At 47.7% G+C, this 22,148-nt stretch overlaps 1 protein-coding gene across 5 annotated transcripts in view; it reads left to right on the plus strand.

Moving 5' to 3' along the window:
• The window catches only part of ADARB1 (adenosine deaminase RNA specific B1), a 112,738-nt gene extending 91,638 nt beyond the window's left edge, over positions 1 to 21,100 (plus strand). For all 5 annotated transcript variants that reach the window (XM_065942672.1, XM_065942671.1, XM_065942674.1 and 2 more), the window contains 3 exons: positions 370 to 551; positions 15,692 to 15,870; positions 16,713 to 21,100. In XM_065942672.1, coding sequence (XP_065798744.1) covers positions 370 to 551; positions 15,692 to 15,870; positions 16,713 to 16,892 — 541 coding nt within the window. In that variant the 3' untranslated portion in view covers positions 16,893 to 21,100. The remainder of the gene's footprint in view (positions 1 to 369; positions 552 to 15,691; positions 15,871 to 16,712) is intronic.
• Positions 21,101 to 22,148: the final 1,048 nt, after the last annotated feature.

Below are 22,148 nucleotides of genomic sequence, written 5' to 3' on the forward strand. Positions count from 1 at the left end.
TAAGTAGATTTTTCTCTTTAGAATCTTAAACTAAGTCAGTTATTTAGTGAAAGTCACTCAGTTGTGTCCAACTCTTTGCGACCCCATGGACTATGCAGTCCATGGAATTCTCCAGGCCAGAATACTGGAGTGGATAGCCGTTCCCTTCTCCAGCAGGTCTTCCCAACCCAGGGATTGAACCTAGGTCTCCCGCATTGTAGGCAGATTCTTAACCAGCTGAGTCACCAGGGAACCCAAGTCAGTTATTTAACTGCCTTTTAAATTGGTTAACACTTGTACGGAATGAGCAGCATGCCCACGTGAGCACGGCGCTATGGAGGGCCTAGGCCAAAGGGACCCTGCGCTGAAGGCCTCTTCCTCTGCCTCCAGGTGGAATGTGGTGGGCATCCAGGGGTCCCTGCTCAGCATCTTCGTGGAGCCCATTTACTTCTCCAGCATCATTCTGGGCAGCCTGTACCATGGGGACCACCTCTCCAGGGCCATGTACCAGCGCATCTCCAACATCGAGGACCTGCCCCCGCTGTACACCCTCAACAAGCCTCTGCTCAGCGGCAAGTACCCCCGCTTTCTGACTGCAGCTTGCAGGTCTCATGAGTAACACACCGGTGGGGGCTACACTGAGGTGGGGGTGTGGCGGGCAGTGTTGGGCTATTCAGAAGGGGCGGAGGCGATGGATGGGTCGTTTAAGTGGGTCCCTCGAGGTTCCCCTCTCTTGCCAGTTGAAAACCTTGCCATTTACATGGAAACTAGAGCCCAGGTTTGGCACCCGTGGGCTTTCCTCTCACCTGCACTCGTGCTGCTGAGTCCTGCATCCACTGTAGAGGCTTCCAGGTGCCATGAAGACTCCACAGGGCTCAGCCGCCCAAGATGATGCTGGGCCGGCCCACAGAGGATTCATGGCCACAGTGACGAGCTCTGCAGGAGGTCGGCGATAGGGCTGTGCCCGTGGCAGGCAGTGATATCTGTCTCAGTGGGGACATGCACCTGCCTAGTGGGCCCTGGGTTACTGGTTGTTTATTGTTTTTCTTCTAGAATGTCAGTGACTAGAAAAGTGAACAAGAGCTTTTGAATTCAAGGGCCCTAACTTCTCAGTTCACCTTTACTTAAAAGGACACAGTTAAGGTATTTTTATCCTTTGGAAATATCGCTTTACCTACTTTTAAAGCTAGAACTAAAACCCTAACCATGAACTAGAATGCCTCTTGGTGTGTGTGTGTTTTGCCGTGGTCTGTGGTCTTGCTACTAGCCCATCTCTAACTGAGAAAAGCAACGTGGAGCTTTGTTTGAAAGCATGTCTCTTAGAGCACATGGATCACACGGAAATGGAGAAAAAGTTGCTCCAAATTCAATTTCACAGCTCTCTACTGTAAACCGTTATCTTCTTAGGAGAAAAAAGATAAAAGTAGACTGATAAAATTTGATGGCAAGTTGCGATTGTAGCGTCCCTGCCGTTGAACTTACACTGGTAGATGTGAAGCAGGTGTACATGGATGTGTGTTTGTGTGTGAATCTCTCACGAGTCAGAGAGCAGCTCCCCTTGTTCGGTCTGTGCTTCGTGTGTGGGGCAAGAGCGCCTTGATTCAATCAGCTGTCACTTGTCGTGAGTGTCCGCAGCCACCGAGAGCATCATGTGTGAAACGCGTGGCGCCAGGGGCCACTCGGGAGTCACCGCTGCCCAGTGCCCGGGTGGGTGGCTCCGGGTGTGTTGCTCCACCACTTGCTAAAGGAGTCCTGGGCGCCGACAGGCTTGCTCACCCATGAAGTCAGGTGTGCTTTTTCACATCATACGTGTGCAGAGTGCGTCTGTATCTATGAGCACGTGCTGGAAAACAGTGTTTCACCGTGTATGTTTGTTAGAAACATGAACTTACAAAGGAAGACCTGTTCTTCCTTCTTCCTCCCCAGTATTGCCCTGAAGCCCACAGACACCATGCGGGGCATCTTCACAGACAAAAGGATGCAAACAGGAGAAGTCTGGAGGAGAGGGTGTCCGTGTCTCAGGAACTCAGGAGGTCACCCTCCTTTAAAATGGGCTCGTAGCACAACCCTCAACTTTCTCCCAGGGAGTCCCCACAGTCAGTGAGTGGCCAGGTCCACCTGGGCTGTCCCCTCCCAGGCCTCCTGCTGTGCCCACATGGTGCTCGGCTGCGTGCCCTATTTGTTGCTCTTTTCCACCTCATAGTTTATCGCAGGTCATCCCCATGTTGGAAGGAGAATGCCGTGTAACAGCCGTGAGAGAATGGTAGTGTCTGAAGGAAGCGAGAGAAACAGACCTGAATGCCACACAGAGAAAGGCTGAGGTGACTGAACGAGGCTCCCCGGAAACTGAAGCAAATCTAGATGGACTTATTAAAAGGTTTATTGGCAGACTGTGTTTGAAAATGCCGTCGAGGTTAAAAATGAGAATTTTACTTTAATTTCAGCATGAAAAGTGTGTGTTTAAGAAAGAACTTCTTGGAGGTGAACCTTTGTCTTGGGCGCTCACGTGATGCACTTTCCCATCCTTCTGAAGTCTCTTGTTTCTCCTTTTCAGATTAGTTTCAGATGCAGCACCTGCAAGTTCAGGGCAGTTCTGGCTCCTGACTCTCCTCCACTGGCCCCCAGGTCTGAGTTTCCCACTGGCCCTGTTTGCTGTCAGGTGCAGAGAGAGAGCTCAGTGAGGAAGACCGAGATGCTTGACTGTCGTGGTGCCCAGGCTCCTGGGTTGGGGTCACAGCTAGGCTGCCTGGGGTCGTGGGGTGAGACCCACAGTGCCGATCTCACTGCCAGCAGTGCCACCACACAGTAACACAGAGGACGACCGTGAGGCGGTGGGGTGAGGGTGCGGGGCTCACCTACCCCCTGAACAGAAGCACAGGAAATGGAAAATTTAATGAGGCCCCAATCAGAAATAGGTGATTCAATATCTGAGATTAAAGAGCACTGTAGAAGCCATGGATAATAGATGGAATGACATGGAAGAACACAGAAATGACCTGGAAGAGAGAGTGTTGGAACTCACTCAACCAGAGCAGTAGACAGAAAGACGACAAAACAAAACAAAAATGAATGGAACATACGAGATCTCTGCAGTAACATCAAATGTGCCAACATTCACGTTGTAGGAGTTCTAGAAGGAGAAGGGAGGGTAAAAAGTGTCTTCAACCAAGGAAATTATGGCTGAAAACTTTTCAGACCTAAAGAAGGAAACAGATATCCAGGTACAGGAAGCACAGAAAGTCCCAAACAAGATGAACCCAATCAAACCCACACCAACACATCATTAAAATGGCAAAAGCTAAAGAATTCTTAAGGCAACAAGAGAAAAACAAGGGGTCAGTTACATGAGCTCCCTGGTAAGGCTATCAGCAGCCAGAAAGGAGTGTCACAGTATATTCACAGTGCTGAAGAAGAACATACAACCCAGGATACGCTTCCCAGCAAGATTATAATTTAGAATAGAGGGAAAGATGAAGAATTTCTCAGACAAGCAAAAACGAGAATTCCAGCAGTACTGAATGTACCCTAAAAGAATTATTGAAGGGCTTTCTCTAAATGGAAAAGAAGTAAGAAAATATAGGAAAGAGAAAATCCCATTAGGAAAGGCAAATATGGAGTAAGACAATCACTTAAATAATCTAGTATGTAATTAAATGACCAAAAAAATATAAAAGCAACTATGACTACGATAAACAGTAAAGGAAAATAGATATATGCGCCCCCAGTGTTCACAGCGGCACTGTTTACAATAGCTAAGGTGTGGAAGCAACCTAAATGTCCATCGACAGATGAATGGATAAAGAAGATGTGGTACATGTATACAGTGGAATATTACTCAGCCATAAAAAGAATAAAGTAACGCCATTTACAGCAACATGGACGGACCTAGAGACTGTCATACTGAGTGAAGTCAGCCAGACAGAGAAAGAGACATGATGTGATATTGCTTTTTGTGGAATCCAAGAAGAAATGATACAAATGAACTTATTTACAAAACAAACAGACTCACAGACTTAGAATGAACATGTGGTTACCAAGGAGGAAGTGGGGGGAAAGGATAGTTAGGGAGTTCGGGATGGACATACACTCAACTGTTATATTTAAAATGGATAACCAACAGGGACCTACTGTATAGCACAAGGAACTCTGCTCCATATTCTGTAACAACCTAATTGGGAAAATAATTTAAAGAAGAATAGATACATGTATGTGTATTAAAAATAATGATAAGTTAAAAAAACCTGTGGGGCTTTCACAGAATTCACAGAGATACATGAAATTTTGTTTCCTTCCTACTCCATTATTGTAATATTCCCCATAAAAGCTCATCTTAACAAAAACAGCTGCTAATATTTAGTGATAATTCTCTGTACTGTATTAGTTGTGTCTTTTGGGATAGGAAATTGATTATCTAACCTTAACATAGTGAAGACTTTGCGGGATGCTGCCTTCTACCTTAGGTAGTAACTTAGTTATGTAAACAGTGAAAAATAATTTAAAGTACAGGAATGTTGTAATTTGATTAGGAAAATAAAAAAATGGAAAAACTAGGCTTATTTATTTATATTTTCCATAGCAAGTTATGGATTAAAATTCTGTTGTCTTAAATAATGCATTTTATAGTGAGTTTTGATATTATTTGTAAGCATATTCATAAACTTATAACAGTGAGTTGATGGGAAAAGAAGTAACACTGAATAGAGTTACATATCATGATGCCCATATTTCTGTCCAATGGCAGACATGCTTTTCAGCTTGGAACTCATAGAGTATGACAATTTACATTCATAACAAAACAGATCAATCACAAAGAAATGAACATTTCCCCTTATTCAAACTTCGTTAATGTTTTTCACCCATTTGTCAGTTCTGAGGTGTTAGAAATTAGTGTGAACCCCTAATATCCCTCTGAATGACAAACACTTTAATGTATATATAATCTTGATTTAACTATTTGTAAAACAGTTTATATTGTTATCAGATATATAAATATTCAACCATAATTGGCCAGAATAAAACAGTAAAGGGATAAACATGGAAGATGTAAAATATGATATCAAAAACACAAAATGTGGGGGAGGAGAGTATAGAATGTAGCTCTTTCAGAGTGTTTGAACTTAAATGACTTATCAGTGTAAGTCTAGTAGATAATGATTATGTGAACCCCAAGGTAACAGCAAATTCAAAACCTACGACAGATACACAAAAATCAAAAAGAAAGGAACCGAAGCATTGTTTTTGTTTAGTAACTCTGTCATGTCCTACTCTTTTGTGACCCCATGGATTGCAGCCATACTACTAAAGAAAATCATCAAACCTTGACAGGAGAAGCAAAAAGAAGAAGAAAAGAACATAGAAGAGCTATGAAAACAACTGGAAAACTAGTAACAAAATGCAATAAAAATGTACATATCAGTAATTACTTTAAGCGTTGATGGACTAAGTACTCTGATTAAAGGACTCAGGGTGGCTAATTGGATAATACACAGACCCTTCAGTATGCTGCCTGCAAGAGACTCACTTCAGGGTAAACACACGCAGACTGAAAGGGGATAGAAAAAGATATACAGATAGAAACAACAAGAAAAAGAAGGTAGCAATACTCATATCAAACAAAGTAGACTTTAACACAAAGACTATTAACAAAGACAAAGAATGGCATTATATAGTGATAAAGGAAATCAATGCAAGAGGAGGATATAGCATTCCTTAACCACGTATGACTAGAGGTGTATTAATACTCCTTTTGTTACCAGAATGTTATTAACTGGAGTGTTTCAGTATTTATTTACATAACAAATTGCCAGCCACGGGCATTAGTTTCTGCAAAACCCCCCCAATCAATAATATGTTAACATATACAGGAGCACCTAAATTTGTAAAGCAAATACTAACAGATGTAAAGGAGCAAACTGACAATAATACAATAATAGGTGACTTTAACACTCCACTGACATCAGTGGACAGATCAGAAAGAAAATCAATAAGGCAAAGGTGGTCTTAAATGACAAATTAGACTAGTTGGACTTGATTGATATCTATAAGACATTATGTCCCAAACCAGGAGAACATACATTCTTTTAAGCGCACATGGAATGTTCTCCAGGATAGATTACATACTATGTCACAAAACAAACTTCAGCAATCTTAGAGGGCAGAAATTATATCAGGTATTTTTTCTGCCCATAGTAGTATGAAACTAGAAATCAGCTACTGATAGAGAAACACAAAGAAAACAAATCTGTGGACACTAAACAACATGCTACTGAAAAACAGTGGGTCAATGAGGAAATCAAAGAGGAAGTCAGAAAATCCTTTGATATAAATGAAAATGGAACACAACTTTCCAAATATATGGGATGTAGCAAAAGTAGTACTAAAGGGAAGTTCATGGCAATACAGCCCTTCCTCAAGTAAGAAGAAAAACTTCAAGTAAACAACTTAAGCTGCCATCTAAAAATTTAGAAAAAGAACAAATGAAGCCCAAAGTCAGAAGGAAGGGAATATTAAAGATCAGAGAGAGAAATTTAAACATAGTTTTAAAAAGGAAATGGAAAAGATGAACGAAAGCCAGAGCTGGTTTTTTGGTACAGACATAAAAAGTTGATAACAAAGCCAGTCTCATCAAGAAGAAAAGAGAGAGGATCCAAATAAAATAAGAAGTGAAAGAGGGGAAATGGCAAACAATACCACAAAAACACAAAAGATCTTAAGAGTACTATGAATAGTTATATGCCAACACATTGGACAATCTAGAAGAAATGCACAGATTTCTATAAGCACACAACCTGGCAAGATGGAGTCAAGAATAAACAGACAATTTGAGCTGACCAATCACTAGAAGTGAAATTGAATTTGTAATTAGAAAAAAAAACTGGCAAACAAAAGTTCATGACCTTACCAGGGGAATTCTACTAAACAAACAAACAAGAACTTCTGTGTATCCTTCTTAAACTCTTCCCCAAAATTGAAGAGGATGAAACACTCCCAAACTGATTCTAGGAGGCTACCATTTGGTACTAAAACCAAAGATACTATACATAGAGAAAACTTTGAGCCAATCTTTGATGAGTATAGATGGAAAATTCCTAAACAAAATATTAGCAAACCAAATCCAGCAATACATTAAAAGGATCATGTACCATGGTCGAATTGATTTACTTTAGGGTCACAGGAATGGTTTCATGTTCACGTGTCAGTCAATGTGATATACCGCCTTAACAAAATGAAAGATAAAAATCATATGATCATCTCAGTAGACTCAAGAAAAGCATTTGAAAAAAGTCAACATGCATTCATGATTAAAGCTTTCATTAAAGTGAGCATAGAGGGAACATAACAATGTAAAGGCCATTTACAACAAACGCACAGCCAACATAATACTCAATGGTGAAAAGCTGAAAGCTTTCCTATTAAATTCAGAAAGAAGACAAGTGGCAACACTCTTGCCACTTCTATTTAATACAGTTTTGGAAGTCTTAGCCACAGCAGTCAGGGAAGAAAAAGAAATAGAAGGTACTCAGGTTGGAAGGGAAGAGATAAAATTCACTATTTGCAGATGATCTGATAATCTCTACAGAGAACCCTAAAGTCTCCACCCAAATACTATTATAACTAATAAGTGAATTCAGCAAGATTGCAGAATCCAAGATTACTATAGAGAAATCATTTTTGTTCCTGTATGCTAATAATGGCTTCTCAGATGGTGCTAGTAGTAAAGAACCCACCTGTCAATGCAGGAGACATAAGAGACACAGTTTTAATCCCAGGGTCAGGAAGATCCCCTGGAGGAGGGCATGGCAACCCACTCCAGTTTTCTTGCCTGGAGAACCCCATGGACAGAGGAGCCTGGCAGGCTACAGTCTATAGGGTCTCAAAGAGTTGGACATGACTGAAGCAACTTAGCACACAGCACACACACTAATAATAAAGTATCAGAAAGAGGAAATTTAAAAAGAATTCCATTTAAAATTGCATCAAAAAGAATAAAATACTTAGGAATAAACTTAACCAAGGATCTGAAAGACCTGAAAATTATAAAGCATTGATGAAGGAAATTGAGGATGATGCAAAGAAATGGAAAGATATCCCATGCTCTTGGATTGGGAGTATTAATATTATTAAAATGGCCATTCTATCCAAAGACATCTACAGATACAATGCAATCTCTATCAAAATGCCCATGACATTTTTCAGATCTAGATCAAATAATCTTAAAATTCTCTGGAACCACAGAAAACCCTGAATTGACAAAGCGATCTTGAAAAAAAAGAATAAAACTGGAGGAATCATGCTTCTTGACTTCAGACTATACAACAAAGCTACATTAATCAAAACAGTGTTGTATTGGAACAGAATAGAGAGCCCTGAAACTAACCCACACACCTGTAGTCAATTAATCTTTGAGGAGGGAAGCAAGAATATACAATAGAGAAAAGACAGTCTCTTCAAGTGGTGTTAGGGAAGCTGGACAGCCACCTGTAATCAGTAAAGTTAGAACATACCCTCACACCATACCCAAAAATAAACTCAAAATGGTTTCCAAAGGCCTAGTTGTAAGAACTGAAACCATAAAACTCCTAGAAGAGAACCTAAGTGGAACCCTCTTTGACAAAGATCATAGCAGTATTTTCTTGGATCAGTCTCTAAAGAGGAAAGAAATAAAAGCAAAATTAAGCAAATGGGGCCTAGTTAAACTTAAAAGCTTTTGCATAGCAAAGGAAACCATCGACAAGATGAAAAGACAACCTACCAACTGGGAGGAAGTATTTGCTAATGATATAACTGATCAGAGGTTAATATCCAATGTGTGCAAAAAGTGCATACAACTCAGTACTAAAAAACAAACAAAATATGGGCTGAAATCCTGAATAGACATTTTTCTAAAGAAGACATGGATGGTCAACAGGAGGAGATGCCCAGAATCACTAGTTACTATTGCTGTTGTTCAGTCGCTCAGTCGTGTCTGACTCTTTGTAACCCCGTGAACTGTAGCATGCCAGGCTTCCCTGTCCTTCACCATCTCCCAGAGTTTGCTCAAACTCATGTCCTTTGAGTTGGTGATGCCACCCAACCATCTTGTCCTCTGTCGCCTCTTTCTCCTCATGCCCTCAATCTTTCCCAGCATCAAAGTATTTTCTAATGAGTTAGCTCTTCGCATCTGGTGGCCAAAGTATTGGAACTTCAGCAGCAGTCCTTCCAGTGAATATTCAGGGTTTATTTCCTTTAGGATTGACTGGTTTGATCTCCTTGTTGTCCAAGGGACTCAAGAGTCTTCTTCTTCACCACAATTTGAAAGCATCAATTCTTTGGCACTTAGCCTTCTTTATGATCCAACTCCTACATCCATACAAGATTACTGGAAAAACCTTAGCTTTGACTTGGCTGGCAAAGAGATGTCTCTGCTTTTTAACACACTGTCTAGGTTTGTCATAGCTTTCCTTCCAAGGAGCAAGCATCTTTTAATTTCATAGCTGCAGTCACCATCCACAGTGATTCTGGAGCCAAAGAAAATAAAGTCTGTCACTGTTTCCATTGTTTCCAAATCTATTTGCCATAAAGTGTTGGGGCCAGATGCCATGATCTTAGTTTTTTGAATGTTGAGTTTTAGGCCAACTTTTTCACTCTCCTCTTTGCTTTCTACCATTAGAGTTGTATCATCTGCATATCTGAGGCTGTTAATGTTTCTCTCAACAGTCTTGATTCCAACTTGTGATTCGTCCAGCCTGGCATTTTGCATGGTGTACTCTGCATATAAGTTAAATAAGCAGGGTGACAATATACAGCCTTGACATACTCCTTTCCCAATTTGGAACCAGTCTGTTGTTCCATGTCCGGTTCCAACTGTTGATTCTTGACCTGCATACAGATTTCTCAAGAGGCAGGTAAGGTGGTCTGGTAGTCCTACCTCTTTAAGAATTTTCCACAGTTTCTTGTGATCCACACAGTCAAAGCTTTAGCATAGTCAGTGAAGCAATAGTAGATGTGTTTTCTGGAATTCCCTTGCTTTCTCAATGATCCATCGGATGTTGTCTATTTAATCTCTCATTCCCATGCCTTTTCTAAATCCAGCTTGTACATCTGGAAGTTCTCAGTTCATGTACTACTGAAGCCTAGCTTGAAGGATTTTTAACATTACCTTGCTAGCATGTGAAATGAGTGCAATTGTACAGTAGTTTGAACATTCTTTGGCATTGCCATTTTTGTAGTTGGAATGAAAACTGACCTTTTTCAGTCCTGTGGCCACTGCTGAGTTTTCCAAATTTGCTGATATATTAAGTGTAGCACTTTGACAACATCATCTTTTAGGAGTTGAAATACTTCAGCTGAAATCCCATCCCCTCAACTAGCTTTGTTTGTAGTGATGCTTCCTAAGGCCCACTTGAATTCACCCTCCAGGATGTCTGACTGTAGGTGAGTGACCATACCATCGAGGTTATCTGGGTCATTAAGACCTTTATTGTATACTTCTTCTGTGTATTCTTGCTACCCCTTAATATCTTCTGCTTCTGTTAGGTCCATACTGTTTCTGTCCTTTATTGTGCCCATCCTTGCAGGAAATGTTCCCTTGGTATCTTCAGTTTTCTTGAAGAGATTTCTAGTCTTCCCCATTCTGTTATTTTCCTCTATTTCTTTGCATTGTTAACCTAAGAAGGCATTCTTGTCTGTCCTTGCTGTTCTCTGGAACTATGCATTCACTTGGGCATATTTTTCCCTTTCTCCTTTGCCTTTTTTCTCTTATTTTCTCAGCTGTTTGTAAGGCCTCCTCAGACAACCACTTTGCTCTCTTGCATTTCTGTTTCTTTGGGATGATTTTGGTCATCCTGTACAATGTTAGGAACCTCTGTCTATATTTCTTCAGGCACTCTTATCAGATCTAATCCCTTAAATCTATTTGTCACTTCCACTGTATAATCATAAGGGATTTGATTTAGGTCATACCTGAATGTTCTAGTAGTTTTCCCTACTTTCTTCAATTTAAGCCTGAATTTTACAATAAGGAGCTCATTATCTGAGCCACAGTCAGCTCTTGGTCTTGTTTTTGCTGACTGTATAGAGCTTCTCTGTCTTCTGCTGTAAAGAACATACTCAGTCTGATTTCGGTATTGACCATCTGGCGATGTCTGTGTATAGAGTCATCTCTTGTGTTCTTAGAAAAGGATGTTTGCTATGACCAGTGTGTTCTTTTGACAAAACTCTGTTAGCCTTTGCCCTGCTTCATTTTGTACTCCCAAGTCCAAACTTGCCTGTTATTCCAAGTATCTCTTGACTTCCTACTTTGCATTCCTGTCTCTGATAAAAAGAACATCTTTTTTTTGGTGTTAGTTCTAGAAGGTCTTGTAGGTCTTCATAGAACTGTTCAGCTTCTTCGGCGTTAGTGGTTGGGACATAGACTTGGATTACTGTGATGTTGAATGGTTTACCTTGGAAATGAACTGAGTTCATTCTGTCATTTTTGAGATTGTACACAAGTACTGCATCTAGGACTCTTGTTAGCTTTGAGGGGTCCTCCATTTCTTCTGAGGGATTCTTGCCCACACCAGTAGATATAATGGCACATGGAGGCCTTGAACCCTGTCTGGGGTGCCTCCCGTGGAGCCGCATGTTCTGTGTCTGTGCTGGGGTCTGCTGCCCTGCCCTGCCCAATGTCCTCTTTCCCCTGCACCCGAGTTGGAGTTCCCCTCTCGTCCTGAGGGCGTGTTGCTTGGGGTGGGGGCACTTTCCCTTCCACCCACCAGCCCTGTTGGCCTGGAGGTGAGGCTGGCTTGGTCCCCTGTCCTCTGGGCCAGGTTGCCAGCAGCGTGCATATCACCTTGTGGACCAGGGCAGCCAGTGTTTCGCCTAAGTTAGTGCTTTAAACACCCCCCTACCCCGAGCTGGTGTAAGAAGGGGGTCTGACTTGGCCTGAGGTCCACTGTGTGGCGCCCGCAGTCTCACGATCTGTGTCTGGGGTTGGGGAGCTGAAGACGACAGAAAGGGGTGTGTGTGGCCGCCGTGCCCTCGCAGACTCATGCTTCCCATTGGTTCCCACCCCCTCCATCATTCCAGGGGCCTCTGCTGATGAAATGAGATGGACATCCCCAGGTGCTCCACTCCAGGGCTGCAGGCCCGGGACACACGGCCCGGCCGACGGACTGCGTGGCCGTTGCTGTGCTGTGCCCTCGGTGTCCTTCCCCCTTGGCTCTGCTCGGGGTTTCGTGCGTTTGCAGAATGAAGGCCACACTCAGTCCGGATGGTAACTGCACGTTGTCCTGGCCATTTAATGAGTGAGCAGTAGCCTCTGTAACAGGAGCCATGGTCCCCTAGGCATCCGTTGCTCTTCACTGTGTGTGTGATGCATCTGATCACACCGTGTGTGGCACAGGAAGCACCCTTACAAGGGAAGCAGGAGAAATACCAGCGCCACCAGCCAAGCTTTCTGAGTTTCCCTTATGTCAGTTACCAGGCCCGTTCACAGTTTCTCATGCTTTTGCTCTAAAAGCTCTGACTCAGCACACTGGATATACCGCAGCAGAGACACTCTCAGGGCCGCCAAGCTGTTGCTGCATTTTCTGTTTTCTGCACGATGGTCTGTGGTTAGCTCATTAGCTCTATTCTCACTTTGCAGCCCCGGAAACACACGCTCCTTCTGGGCATCTGTCCTGCGGGAGTGTTGACCCCAGAGACTCGTAGACAGGAGCTCCTGGGCCCATGTGGGCTCCCTGCCCCAGGAAAGTACATGGCTGGTACTAGAACCTTGGACTGATTGCTGTCTTGTAGCTTTATTTTCTCCATTCTTGCTTAAGATGGTAGTTTATTTAACTCAGAATATGAAAAATATTTATGGAGTTTCCCTGGTGGCTCAGACAGTAAACAATCTGCCTGTAATGCAGGAGACCTGGGTTTGATCCCTGAGTTGGTAAGATCCCCTGAAGGAGGAAATGGCTACTCACTTCAGTATTCTTGCCTGGAGAATCTCATGGACAGAGGAGCCTGGCAGGCTACAGTCTATGGGATTGCAAAGAGTTGGACATGACTGAGTGACTAACACTTTCACGTAAAAAATATTTATACAGTTAGTTAACCGACTATGTCTAGCTTTAATGTAAAATGTTGCAATTCTAAGGTTTAAGTAACAGTGAAGAGTAACCCTTGATTTTGATCTTATGTCGAGGAGTCATGGGATTGCAAAAGAAAATAATATAAGCGTTATCCATTCATTCACAGAAGATTCCATTCCATTACGAGATTCCCCACCAATTGTACCTAAACAGACCCCTTCTCTTCCCCCGAGCCACTGGTCCTGACTCCGTCCTCAAGAGGCTGTGGCCTTGAGTGCACTCAGTGCCGGCCACGGGACCTACGGAACCAACTACACCTGAGCACGTGTGCTCGTGACAGCTGCCCCAGACCCAGCAGCTGATGAAAGTGCCTGGAGCCACAGAGGGTTAGCATTGAGGATGTGCTGCCCTTGGACACCTGGGATGATGCCAGAGCTTCCCTGGCGGGAGTACTACCCACGGTGAGGCTCCCATGCCAACAGCCGGTCAGGGGCCAAGCTGGACTCTGGACTCTTGGTCTAGACTGGTGTGGGTCCAGACTCTCCCAGTATGCTCAGGCCCTTCCCAGAAAGAGGCTCAGGAGGCCATGCCAGATGCCTCTGTTCGTCAGCCAAAACGTTTACTCACAAACGTGAATGAATGGCCATCAAACTCCTGAGGAAAATAAACACAGAAGAGAGTGATCTATATGAGAAAACAACTGAGAGACAGTAACTCTGAGAACAGAGAGGATGTAAGGAATAAGCCTTATTAATACATGCTTCTAGTAAGTGCAGAGATCACACGTTAATTTGAAGGTCTGGAAAGCACTTGTGTAACACATACTAAGGCAGGCAGCAATGATCAGTGGTGTGGGGTCGGGCTGCTGGTGGCTGCCGTGGCGGAGGACTGGGGATGGGGGCAGACTCTGGGGCCAGAGGCTCAGTTTATTGAGGGTTTGCTCACTCTGTGAGATGTCCTCTAATTTAGTTAAAGCATTTATGGAAAGTGAAATAATTCAGGGCTCATGTCTTAGAATGAAAAAAATGATTCATTCAGCTGTCAAGTCCCCCACGCCGAGCTGGAGGCAGGCTGCTGGAGAGGAGCGGCCCTGGGCCCCAGTGGGGGACTTCAGGGGGGACTGGCCTTGCTGGGAGGATTCCGCAGGCGGGGGCTGTGCACACTCGAGAAGACAGGCGGGTCGATGGGCTAGGGCTGTAGGAGATGTCCCTGGAGGTCGGGACCAGCACACCTCTGCTCTGTGCAGGCGGTGTGTTCTCCACTCGGCCTCATCGCGGGCTCCACCCCTCCGCGGTTAGGCTCTTCTACACTGCCTCTGGGAGGAGGGCGTGCAGCAAGTCAGGCAGCTGGACCCCCTGCGTGGGGCTTGGGCAAAGACCTCAGAGGTGACCACTGTAGCCAGGAGGACTGGTGAGTCAGAACTAAGATTAGCAGGGCCAGGCAGTTCTGTGGGCAAATGACTCGAGGGGATGTGCGCCTCTTATTCGGTACTCTTTCCTGGGGACAGATTGTCATTTTTCAAGTGTTCACTTGCTGACCTGAAGTCACCCTGGCAGTCACCTCAGAAGGACAGGTGACCCAGGGTGGAGTGGTCCCAGCACACGCTCCCATCCGGTGCCCGATACCCGTCCTCTCCTGGGACAGCCCCCACCCACCTCCCTGGGGAAGACAGACTGGGCAGCCACCCCAGGGGTTCCATCATGGGGTCTGTGTTAAATACCTGGGTCTTCAGGAAGCTCCACCCAGTGCTATCCAAATGTGAATTCAGATGCCAGCACCCACCAGGCAGTGGAGGGGCCAAGGGGAGGCCGGGCACAGTGGGCACCCACCCCTCCCCTGCACATCTGGGGGAGGGGGCAACGACATCACATTGAACACATATTGTCCCTTGAAATGGATCCCCGAGGTTGGTGGCCTGTAAATATGAATTTTCCCTGTTCTTCTCTTGCTGCTTTGCCCTGAAGAAGTGAGGCTTCTGACCGAGGCCTGGGTGCCAGCCGTGGGCTGCCTGGACCTACTGTCCTGGCTTTAACACTCTGTGCAAGGGGGAGGAGGTGGTCACCAAGAGTGAGGGGCCCCGGGGGAGCTCCCTGAGGTCCAGTACTGCCACCGTAAACCAGCTCCTGTTGCAAGACCTGTGGCCTGTGTCTGGATCCGTGGGGTTGCGTCACTCTGCCCGTGGTGGGCACTTGCATTCTATCCCCAGTGACCTGAGGACATCCACCTGTCAGCCCCACAGCACGAGCCTCTGACTAGTTAAGATAGGAGAGGTGTACCCTGCTGAGAAATCACCAGCACACTCGCTGAGAGGCGAGTATGCTGGGTCTTGAGTGTCATGCATGTGCGGAGGGGTCTGAACCTGCCTGGCTCCGGCGGCAGGGCCCAAGCACACACATGCCGAGGTGCACAGCCAAGTGGCCCCTGAATTAACCTGGAAACAGAGCCCATCTGCTCCTGGATGTCAGCAGTTTGGGCCCCAAGTGAACTCAGAATGCATGAAGTCTCAGGTTTGGGGGTTTCTGTGGACTTGCTCGCCTCCCCACAGGGGCGTGTTTCTGGGCTGCATCACTGGACTGAGCTGAGCTGCTGGGAGGGCGGATGTGCCTGGCTGACAACCATCAGACCTGTCCCCACAGCACCCGGGTCACCTGCCCCGTCTCGTTCCATTCCAGGCATCAGCAACGCGGAGGCGCGGCAGCCAGGGAAGGCCCCCAACTTCAGTGTCAACTGGACGGTGGGCGACTCGGCCATCGAGGTCATCAACGCCACCACGGGGAAGGACGAGCTGGGCCGCGCCTCGCGCCTGTGTAAGCACGCGTTGTACTGTCGCTGGATGCGTGTACACGGCAAGGTACTGAGGCGCCCAGATCCCCCACCCACTCGCGGCCACCCTTCCCCGTCTCCTCTGGCTGCTCTCAGCGGGCAGTCAGGCCCTGCCTCCTCAGATCCAAAGCAGGCTCAGCCCACAACCCCCGGCCCCACCCCCATATGAAAGCAGGACTCAGCAGCCCCTCCACTCGGCCCCCCACCAGCTCTGCCTGGCAGGCGCTCCCCGTCCCTGCAGACTTCTGGGCCCTGCAACCTGGGGCTGCCCTGAGTTCACTCAGCCCTTCAGGAAGCCTCTTACACCTGTTGATTTTGAGATTTGTTTTGGAGTTGGAGGGTTTTCACAGCAACAGGTCCCCTTTTCCCCAGATAAAATCTTCTCTAGTGGATCCGTATGTGACCAGTTTTCACCTATTAAGTCGAGTCACAAGCTTTTATCTGTGATGGACAGAAGTTGCCGTGTCCACATGGCAAGAGGGTCACCACGCAGGCAGCCTCATAGCAGCTGCCCTCCCTGCAGATCCTGGCTGCACAGAAACGCGTTGGCCAAGGCAGAGCGAACTGAGTTCTCTGTGACCAAACAGCAGAGCAGTTTGTTCAAGACCCAAAAGCGTTAGTGTGTCATTTTGAGTCCCCTGCTCATGGGTCGTCAGCAACCTGCCTGTTTAACTGCGAAGCCGCCACTGGGGCTGAGGACGCAGGCACATGGGGGCATCTGTCGTGGCTCTGTGTGATATGGTCCTTGGGGTCAGTGGGGTCCCCCAGAAGCAGCACAGGTTCAAATGCTATTCTTCGAACACCGTACTGGATCGTGTTTTCCACTGTTATGGCTTGAACAGCCGTACTTGCCTTTTTGTCTTTTCACAGGTTCCCTCCAACTTACTGCGCTCCAAGATCACCAAACCCAACGTGTACCACGAGTCCAAGCTGGTTGCCAAGGAGTACCAGGCTGCCAAGGCCTGTTTGTTCAGAGCCTTCATCAAGGCCGGGCTGGGCGCCTGGGTGGAGAAGCCCACGGAACAGGACCAGTTCTCACTCACACCCTGACGGCGTGCAGCACAGCCCCAACCTCACAGCCGGGCTGGGGCAGGTGTGGGCGGGCGGGCGCCATCCTGGGGGCAGGCATGCGGTGCGGGGCGGGGTGGGGTGGTGGGTGTGGGCTCGGGGTCCCGGTCCCCACCTGCATCTCAGCAGCAGCGTTTCCCCTCTGAGTCATCCAGTGACTGCTTTCAATCTCAGTTTACGTTTAGAAATTGAGTTCTACTAAGTAGGGCTTCCTGAAGTTTAGGAAAATAGAAATTACTTTGTGTGAAATTCTTGAATAATTTATTCAGAACTAGGAATGTGGTTTATAAAATAAGAAATAATTATGCCAGGTCACTCTTATGCCACATTGTTTTAAGTGCAAAGAGGCATTTCCATATGGAGGGCGTTAGGAAGTAGCGAGGAAGCTAGCCTAAGGAAGCCATCCCTGTCTGCCCATGGCCCCTTCCCCCATAGCCGCTGCCCTCCCACAGAGGCTGACCTGCAGCACAGTGACCCGCCAGGTGGCCCCTGGGACCGTGGCCCAGGTCTGCAGCCCCCTCTTCTAGAAGCTTCTGTACCCCTTGTCAGACCACATCCTGGAAAACCTCTTGGTAATCACAGGTCAAACGTGGCCGGTGAGCCTGGCCATTCACTTGGGTTTTTTAAGCAGTATTTAACTCTTAAGGACCAGAAGGAGTCCGCAGGCCGACTGCACAATAAATGGCCTAGGATTCCCTCTGGTCCCTCCTCTGAAATGCGTGGATGTGAACGACCGTCCCAGAATCCTCGCAGGATGGAAATAGGATGAATTACACATATTCACTCTTGGAAAATGCCACTGAAGGCGTATTTTTAAATTATTCTTTCCCACTTTATCAAAGACATGTGTTTGAAATATAAGAAGTGTTCAGGCTGAAAGTTGGCGAGACAACGTGTTGCTCGCGTGGTCTCAACCAAGGTCAGGTGTTGGTGTCACGGCAGGGAAGGGGGTGGTCTGGCGTCTGGGACACCCGGGACACGGGTCGGCACCCCACTGCAGGGACGAGCCCGGGCAGGCCGAGCCAGCGAGTCTGGGGTCAGGGCGGCAGGGGGGCCTTGGGAGGCCGTCTCCGCTGAGCAGAGTCCACACTGACTGCCTCCTGCTTCACTCAGGACCCCAGAGGAGCGTCCCGCCCTTCGCAGGGTCAGTGCCAGTTCCGGGTCTTGGGGTACTATGGGTGAGAGGGCAGACTCCGCTCCCCAGCCGAGTCCAGGAGTCAGGCTGTGTGCCCAGGGGGTGTGTTGGGGAGTAAGGGGTGTCCTCTATGGACTTAATAAGCAGGAGCAGCACAGCCCTGGCCGTGACCCTTGTGCTCAGGGTGGGAGGTGGGAGCTGAAGAGGGCTGGCCTCCGGGTGTCTCCTCGCACCACAGAGACGTGAGATAGTGTGCCCTGTGGGCGCATGCTGGGGGTGCTGTCCACACACAGGGGTGAGCGGGTCAAAGGACAGATCACCCACACCTCCGTCTGTGGAGCGTGGCTCAGCCTGACCCTGCCAGCACAGGGCCCGGTGGGGCCTGCACACTCAGAAAAGACGTCTGTGAGCCCCTGCGTTTGTATTCTCGTCTCTATAGATGGTATTTTTTTCTAATGGGAATTGGAAGATGGACTTAGTTTTTTAAAAAATACGTGGATTTTTGTTACAAAGTCCAGAGGAACGGTGTTGCGCACACACAAGCTACCCTGCACGCCCATCTCCCCCCACCCCAGATAATTGAATGCCCTATGTGCTGGTCCCCAGGGCCTCAGCTGTGTGCTACTGCCTCTCCCAGGCGGGTCTGTGCCCCCAGGCAGCACGGGCCTGGCGTGGGGCTCTTGCCCCAAGAGTGCTCAGGCCTCTTGGGGATGCCAAGGAGGTGCCAGGGGGAAGGTGGCCAAGGTTCACAGGGGTGGGGGGCTCAGGGAGCCCTGGGTGGGCAGGACCCCTGTGCGAGGCCAGAGGGCTTCCAGCCCTGCTCCTGGAACAGGAGAGCTGGACGCTGCTCATAGGCAGGAAGTCTCCAGTCCGATCATCCTGAGCACTCCCAGTCTCCTCCATCTGTGTGTCTGTCTGTCTGTAGGCAGGAAAAGTAGGGAGCGCACCCCCTCAACCCCCAAAGAGATCAGGGAGCCCAGCATCTTACACACCCCTCCCAGATGCCCACAGGGCATCACCGCGGAGCTGTTCCCTTGAGTCCTTTACGTCTCGGGTCCTTAATCTGGGCTTTAGAAACAGAGATTTGACATAACCAAGAACTTGATCTCTTGAAAAAAATCTTACCTTTTTGAGAACAGCTTGACCGGTGGGGATGGGAGGGGCTCTGTTTTGACTTGCTGGCTGAGCCTGGAGTGTTAATTCTGCCAAGACATTGGCCCCTCTGCAGTGCCCAGCCCAGGGGCAGCTGTCCTGTGTTGTAGAAAAGTGAGCCAGGGCTCGTGGGGGTGGGGCCGAGGCAGGCACCCACGCTGGGCTCTCCAGCCCTCACCCCCTGCTTGGGGTCAGGACACTGGACTCCTCCCTGCTGATTGACTCTGAGTCTTAAAGGGGCTTTTCACCTGGAGATTTTTATTGTGATCAAAGCGAGTTATTTTATTTTAAAATGTACAAACCAGCATTTCGTGAGATATATACTTCTCTGGAATTTATTTCCTTGGAATAATTCTGTTGCCCTCAGGACTACAGAGCCCTTACTCTCCTTGTCTTGGGGCTGAGCCTCTGGGTCTCCTTGCTGGGCAGGTCCCAGGGTTCACCACCTACCCCTTTTCTCAAAACAGACAAAAAGGATGGATGTTTGGCATTTCCAAAATACCTCACACCAACATGTAAGGTCTGCCCCAATCATCACTTTGATCTGGCGTGAGAAATAAAGTGAGCTGGCATTCCCATCTCTTAAATTCTATGGAATCAGTGACTCTCTCAGAAGGTTTATTTTTCATCAAACCTATACAGATGGAAAAAGCAGAGTGTGACTGTGTGGGTCCAGTTTTGTGAGTCCTGGGACCATCTCTCCCTCACCAGCAGCCAGCCCGGGGTGCTGGGTTTGTGTTCTCACAGCTGGGAGCAGTGGGGGTGGGGGGTTCTCACTTAATCCTGACTCTGAGCTCCTGTTCTGGCAGTATGTCTGCACCCCCTCACTCAGGGTCTGGAGGGACGAGGCCCCCCGCCCCCACCAAGGACTTGTGGTTTGACCACAGCTTGTGCTGACAGCGCATCATGGACGCAGCCGTGAGCAGTTTAAGGTGGTCTGTGGAGTGAGCCCCGAAAACGGTTTGCTTCTCCAACTTTGGGTTATATGCTTTTAATTTTGTTCTAGAACTCAGACACTTTCTATGAATGTAACTCAGCTGAGGACGCTGTCACTAGGGCTCAGTCCTTGGTGTCCGCACATCTACATTAATGTCCAGGCCACACGTGACCCCCGCATGAGCTTCCTCCTGCACCGAGACCAGCCAGAACCAAGCATGAGACGCTGTCACTCAGACAGAGGGCATGAGATGTTCTCAATAAAACCATGTTTCACCACCACAGCCTTGCCCAGACTCTCTCTCCTCCCTGGTATCCCCCTCCTTGCTTGGGAAGGGGTATCAGGAGCAACACCTGCTTGGGGGCGCTGCAGCTGGGCTCCGCTCCCTGCCTGAGCCTGCTCTGAGCGCCTGCCCCGAGCGCCTGCCCTGGGGTCAGCCCTCCAAGTCCGGTCCGCAAGTTCAGGGCAGAGGAGCGGACACTGCATAGCCACCCTGCTCCTGTCCCATCTGTTGGGGAGGGGGGACATGAGCCTGCGTGATAGGAGGCGTGTGGAGGGACGTGGGTGGGGCAGCAAAGGGGGGGCCACACCCCAGGGTGGTACTGACCAGACCATCTGGGTGTTGGGGTCATGAGGTGGCCCCTTGGTTGCAATAATGTTCAGGGCTGGTGTTTTGGAAGGACATTCCTAATAGAGTGGAAAACTGACTGTAAAGCAAGTGTTTAAGTTCATGGTTGTGGAGAAATTTGGATGCTTCATGGAAGGGGGGTACAAGCATGCATGGAACAATCTGAAAGGACTGAGTCTGGTCACCGTGTGTGGATGACGGGATGGGAAGTCGTTTTCATTTTATTTTCCATTTTAAAAAATTTACCTTTGTCCGGTATTCCTACAACGACATGAAAAGCAAATAGGAAAAGTTTCTGGAAAGTGAACAGTCCCATACAAATAAAAAGCAGCACTGTTAGAGACAAGTGGTTTGCTCTTTTCGCGTCAGTTTTGATTCTGTCTCCATTCCTTTCCCCACAATAAGAGCAACGTTCGAATGAAGATATGTGTCATCAGAAAGACTCATGCCGCTTCAGAGAAAAGGTTGGGAGCAGCCTCTTCTTCACAGGTTCAGTCCACAGAGTCGTGGGGTCTTCCTGTGGCTCCTTTGAGAGGCGGCAAGACCCTGGGTTCTGTGATGGGGCTGACCACATGGAGCACACATTCTCCTGCAGGAAAGGCTGAAAATCTACTCCCAGGTTGGGAGGGGGTCTGGGGGCTGCCCTGAAGACTCACTCGGCTGCTGGATGTCTGGGAAAGCAGCTGCTTAGTAAGTTGCTGTGAAGTGAAGTCGCTCAGTCGTGTCTGACTCTTTGCAACCCCACAGACTGTAGTTTACCGGGCTCCTCCATCCATGGGATTTTCCAGGCAAGAGTACTGGAGTGGGTTGCCATTTCCTTCTCCAGGGGATCTTCCCGACCCAGGGATGGAACCCGGATCTTCCACATTGTAGGCAGACGCTTTACCGTCTGAGCCACCAGGGAAGTCCTAGTAAGTTGCTACGTCATTGTTAATATTAAAATCAAATTAGTCACGTCATTAATAATTTCCTTAGTAAAGACAGAGGGACCAGCCTGAGTGGGCCTGGTGAACTGGGGCACTGGCCCAGCAGTGAAGCTACAGCATTCTGGGGAGAGGTGGAACCCAGCTGCTGTTTAAAGTCACACAATATGAGCTCACAGCTGTGTTGAGAACAAGGTGCCGGATCCTCAGAGCCGTTGGCTCATCATTGTGCCCAAGCCTCAGCCTGCCGGGCGCCCTCTGGGCCCTGGGGGAGCCTTGTACCTCGGATGCCCCCTCTTGGGCCTCATTGTCTGCCCTGCAGTCCCCAGGCCCGAGAACGGGGTGCAGACGTGCAGATCACACTGAAGCATACCTGTTAGGTTGAAAGGGCCCCGGAATTAAGGACGGGTCGGTGCAGCCTCTGAAAACTGTGATGAGAGGCATTGCTCATCCCAGTCAGATG

The sequence above is a fragment of the Muntiacus reevesi genome, chromosome 8 (genome assembly GCF_963930625.1).
Source record: "Muntiacus reevesi chromosome 8, mMunRee1.1, whole genome shotgun sequence".
Lineage (NCBI taxonomy): Eukaryota > Metazoa > Chordata > Mammalia > Artiodactyla > Cervidae > Muntiacus > Muntiacus reevesi.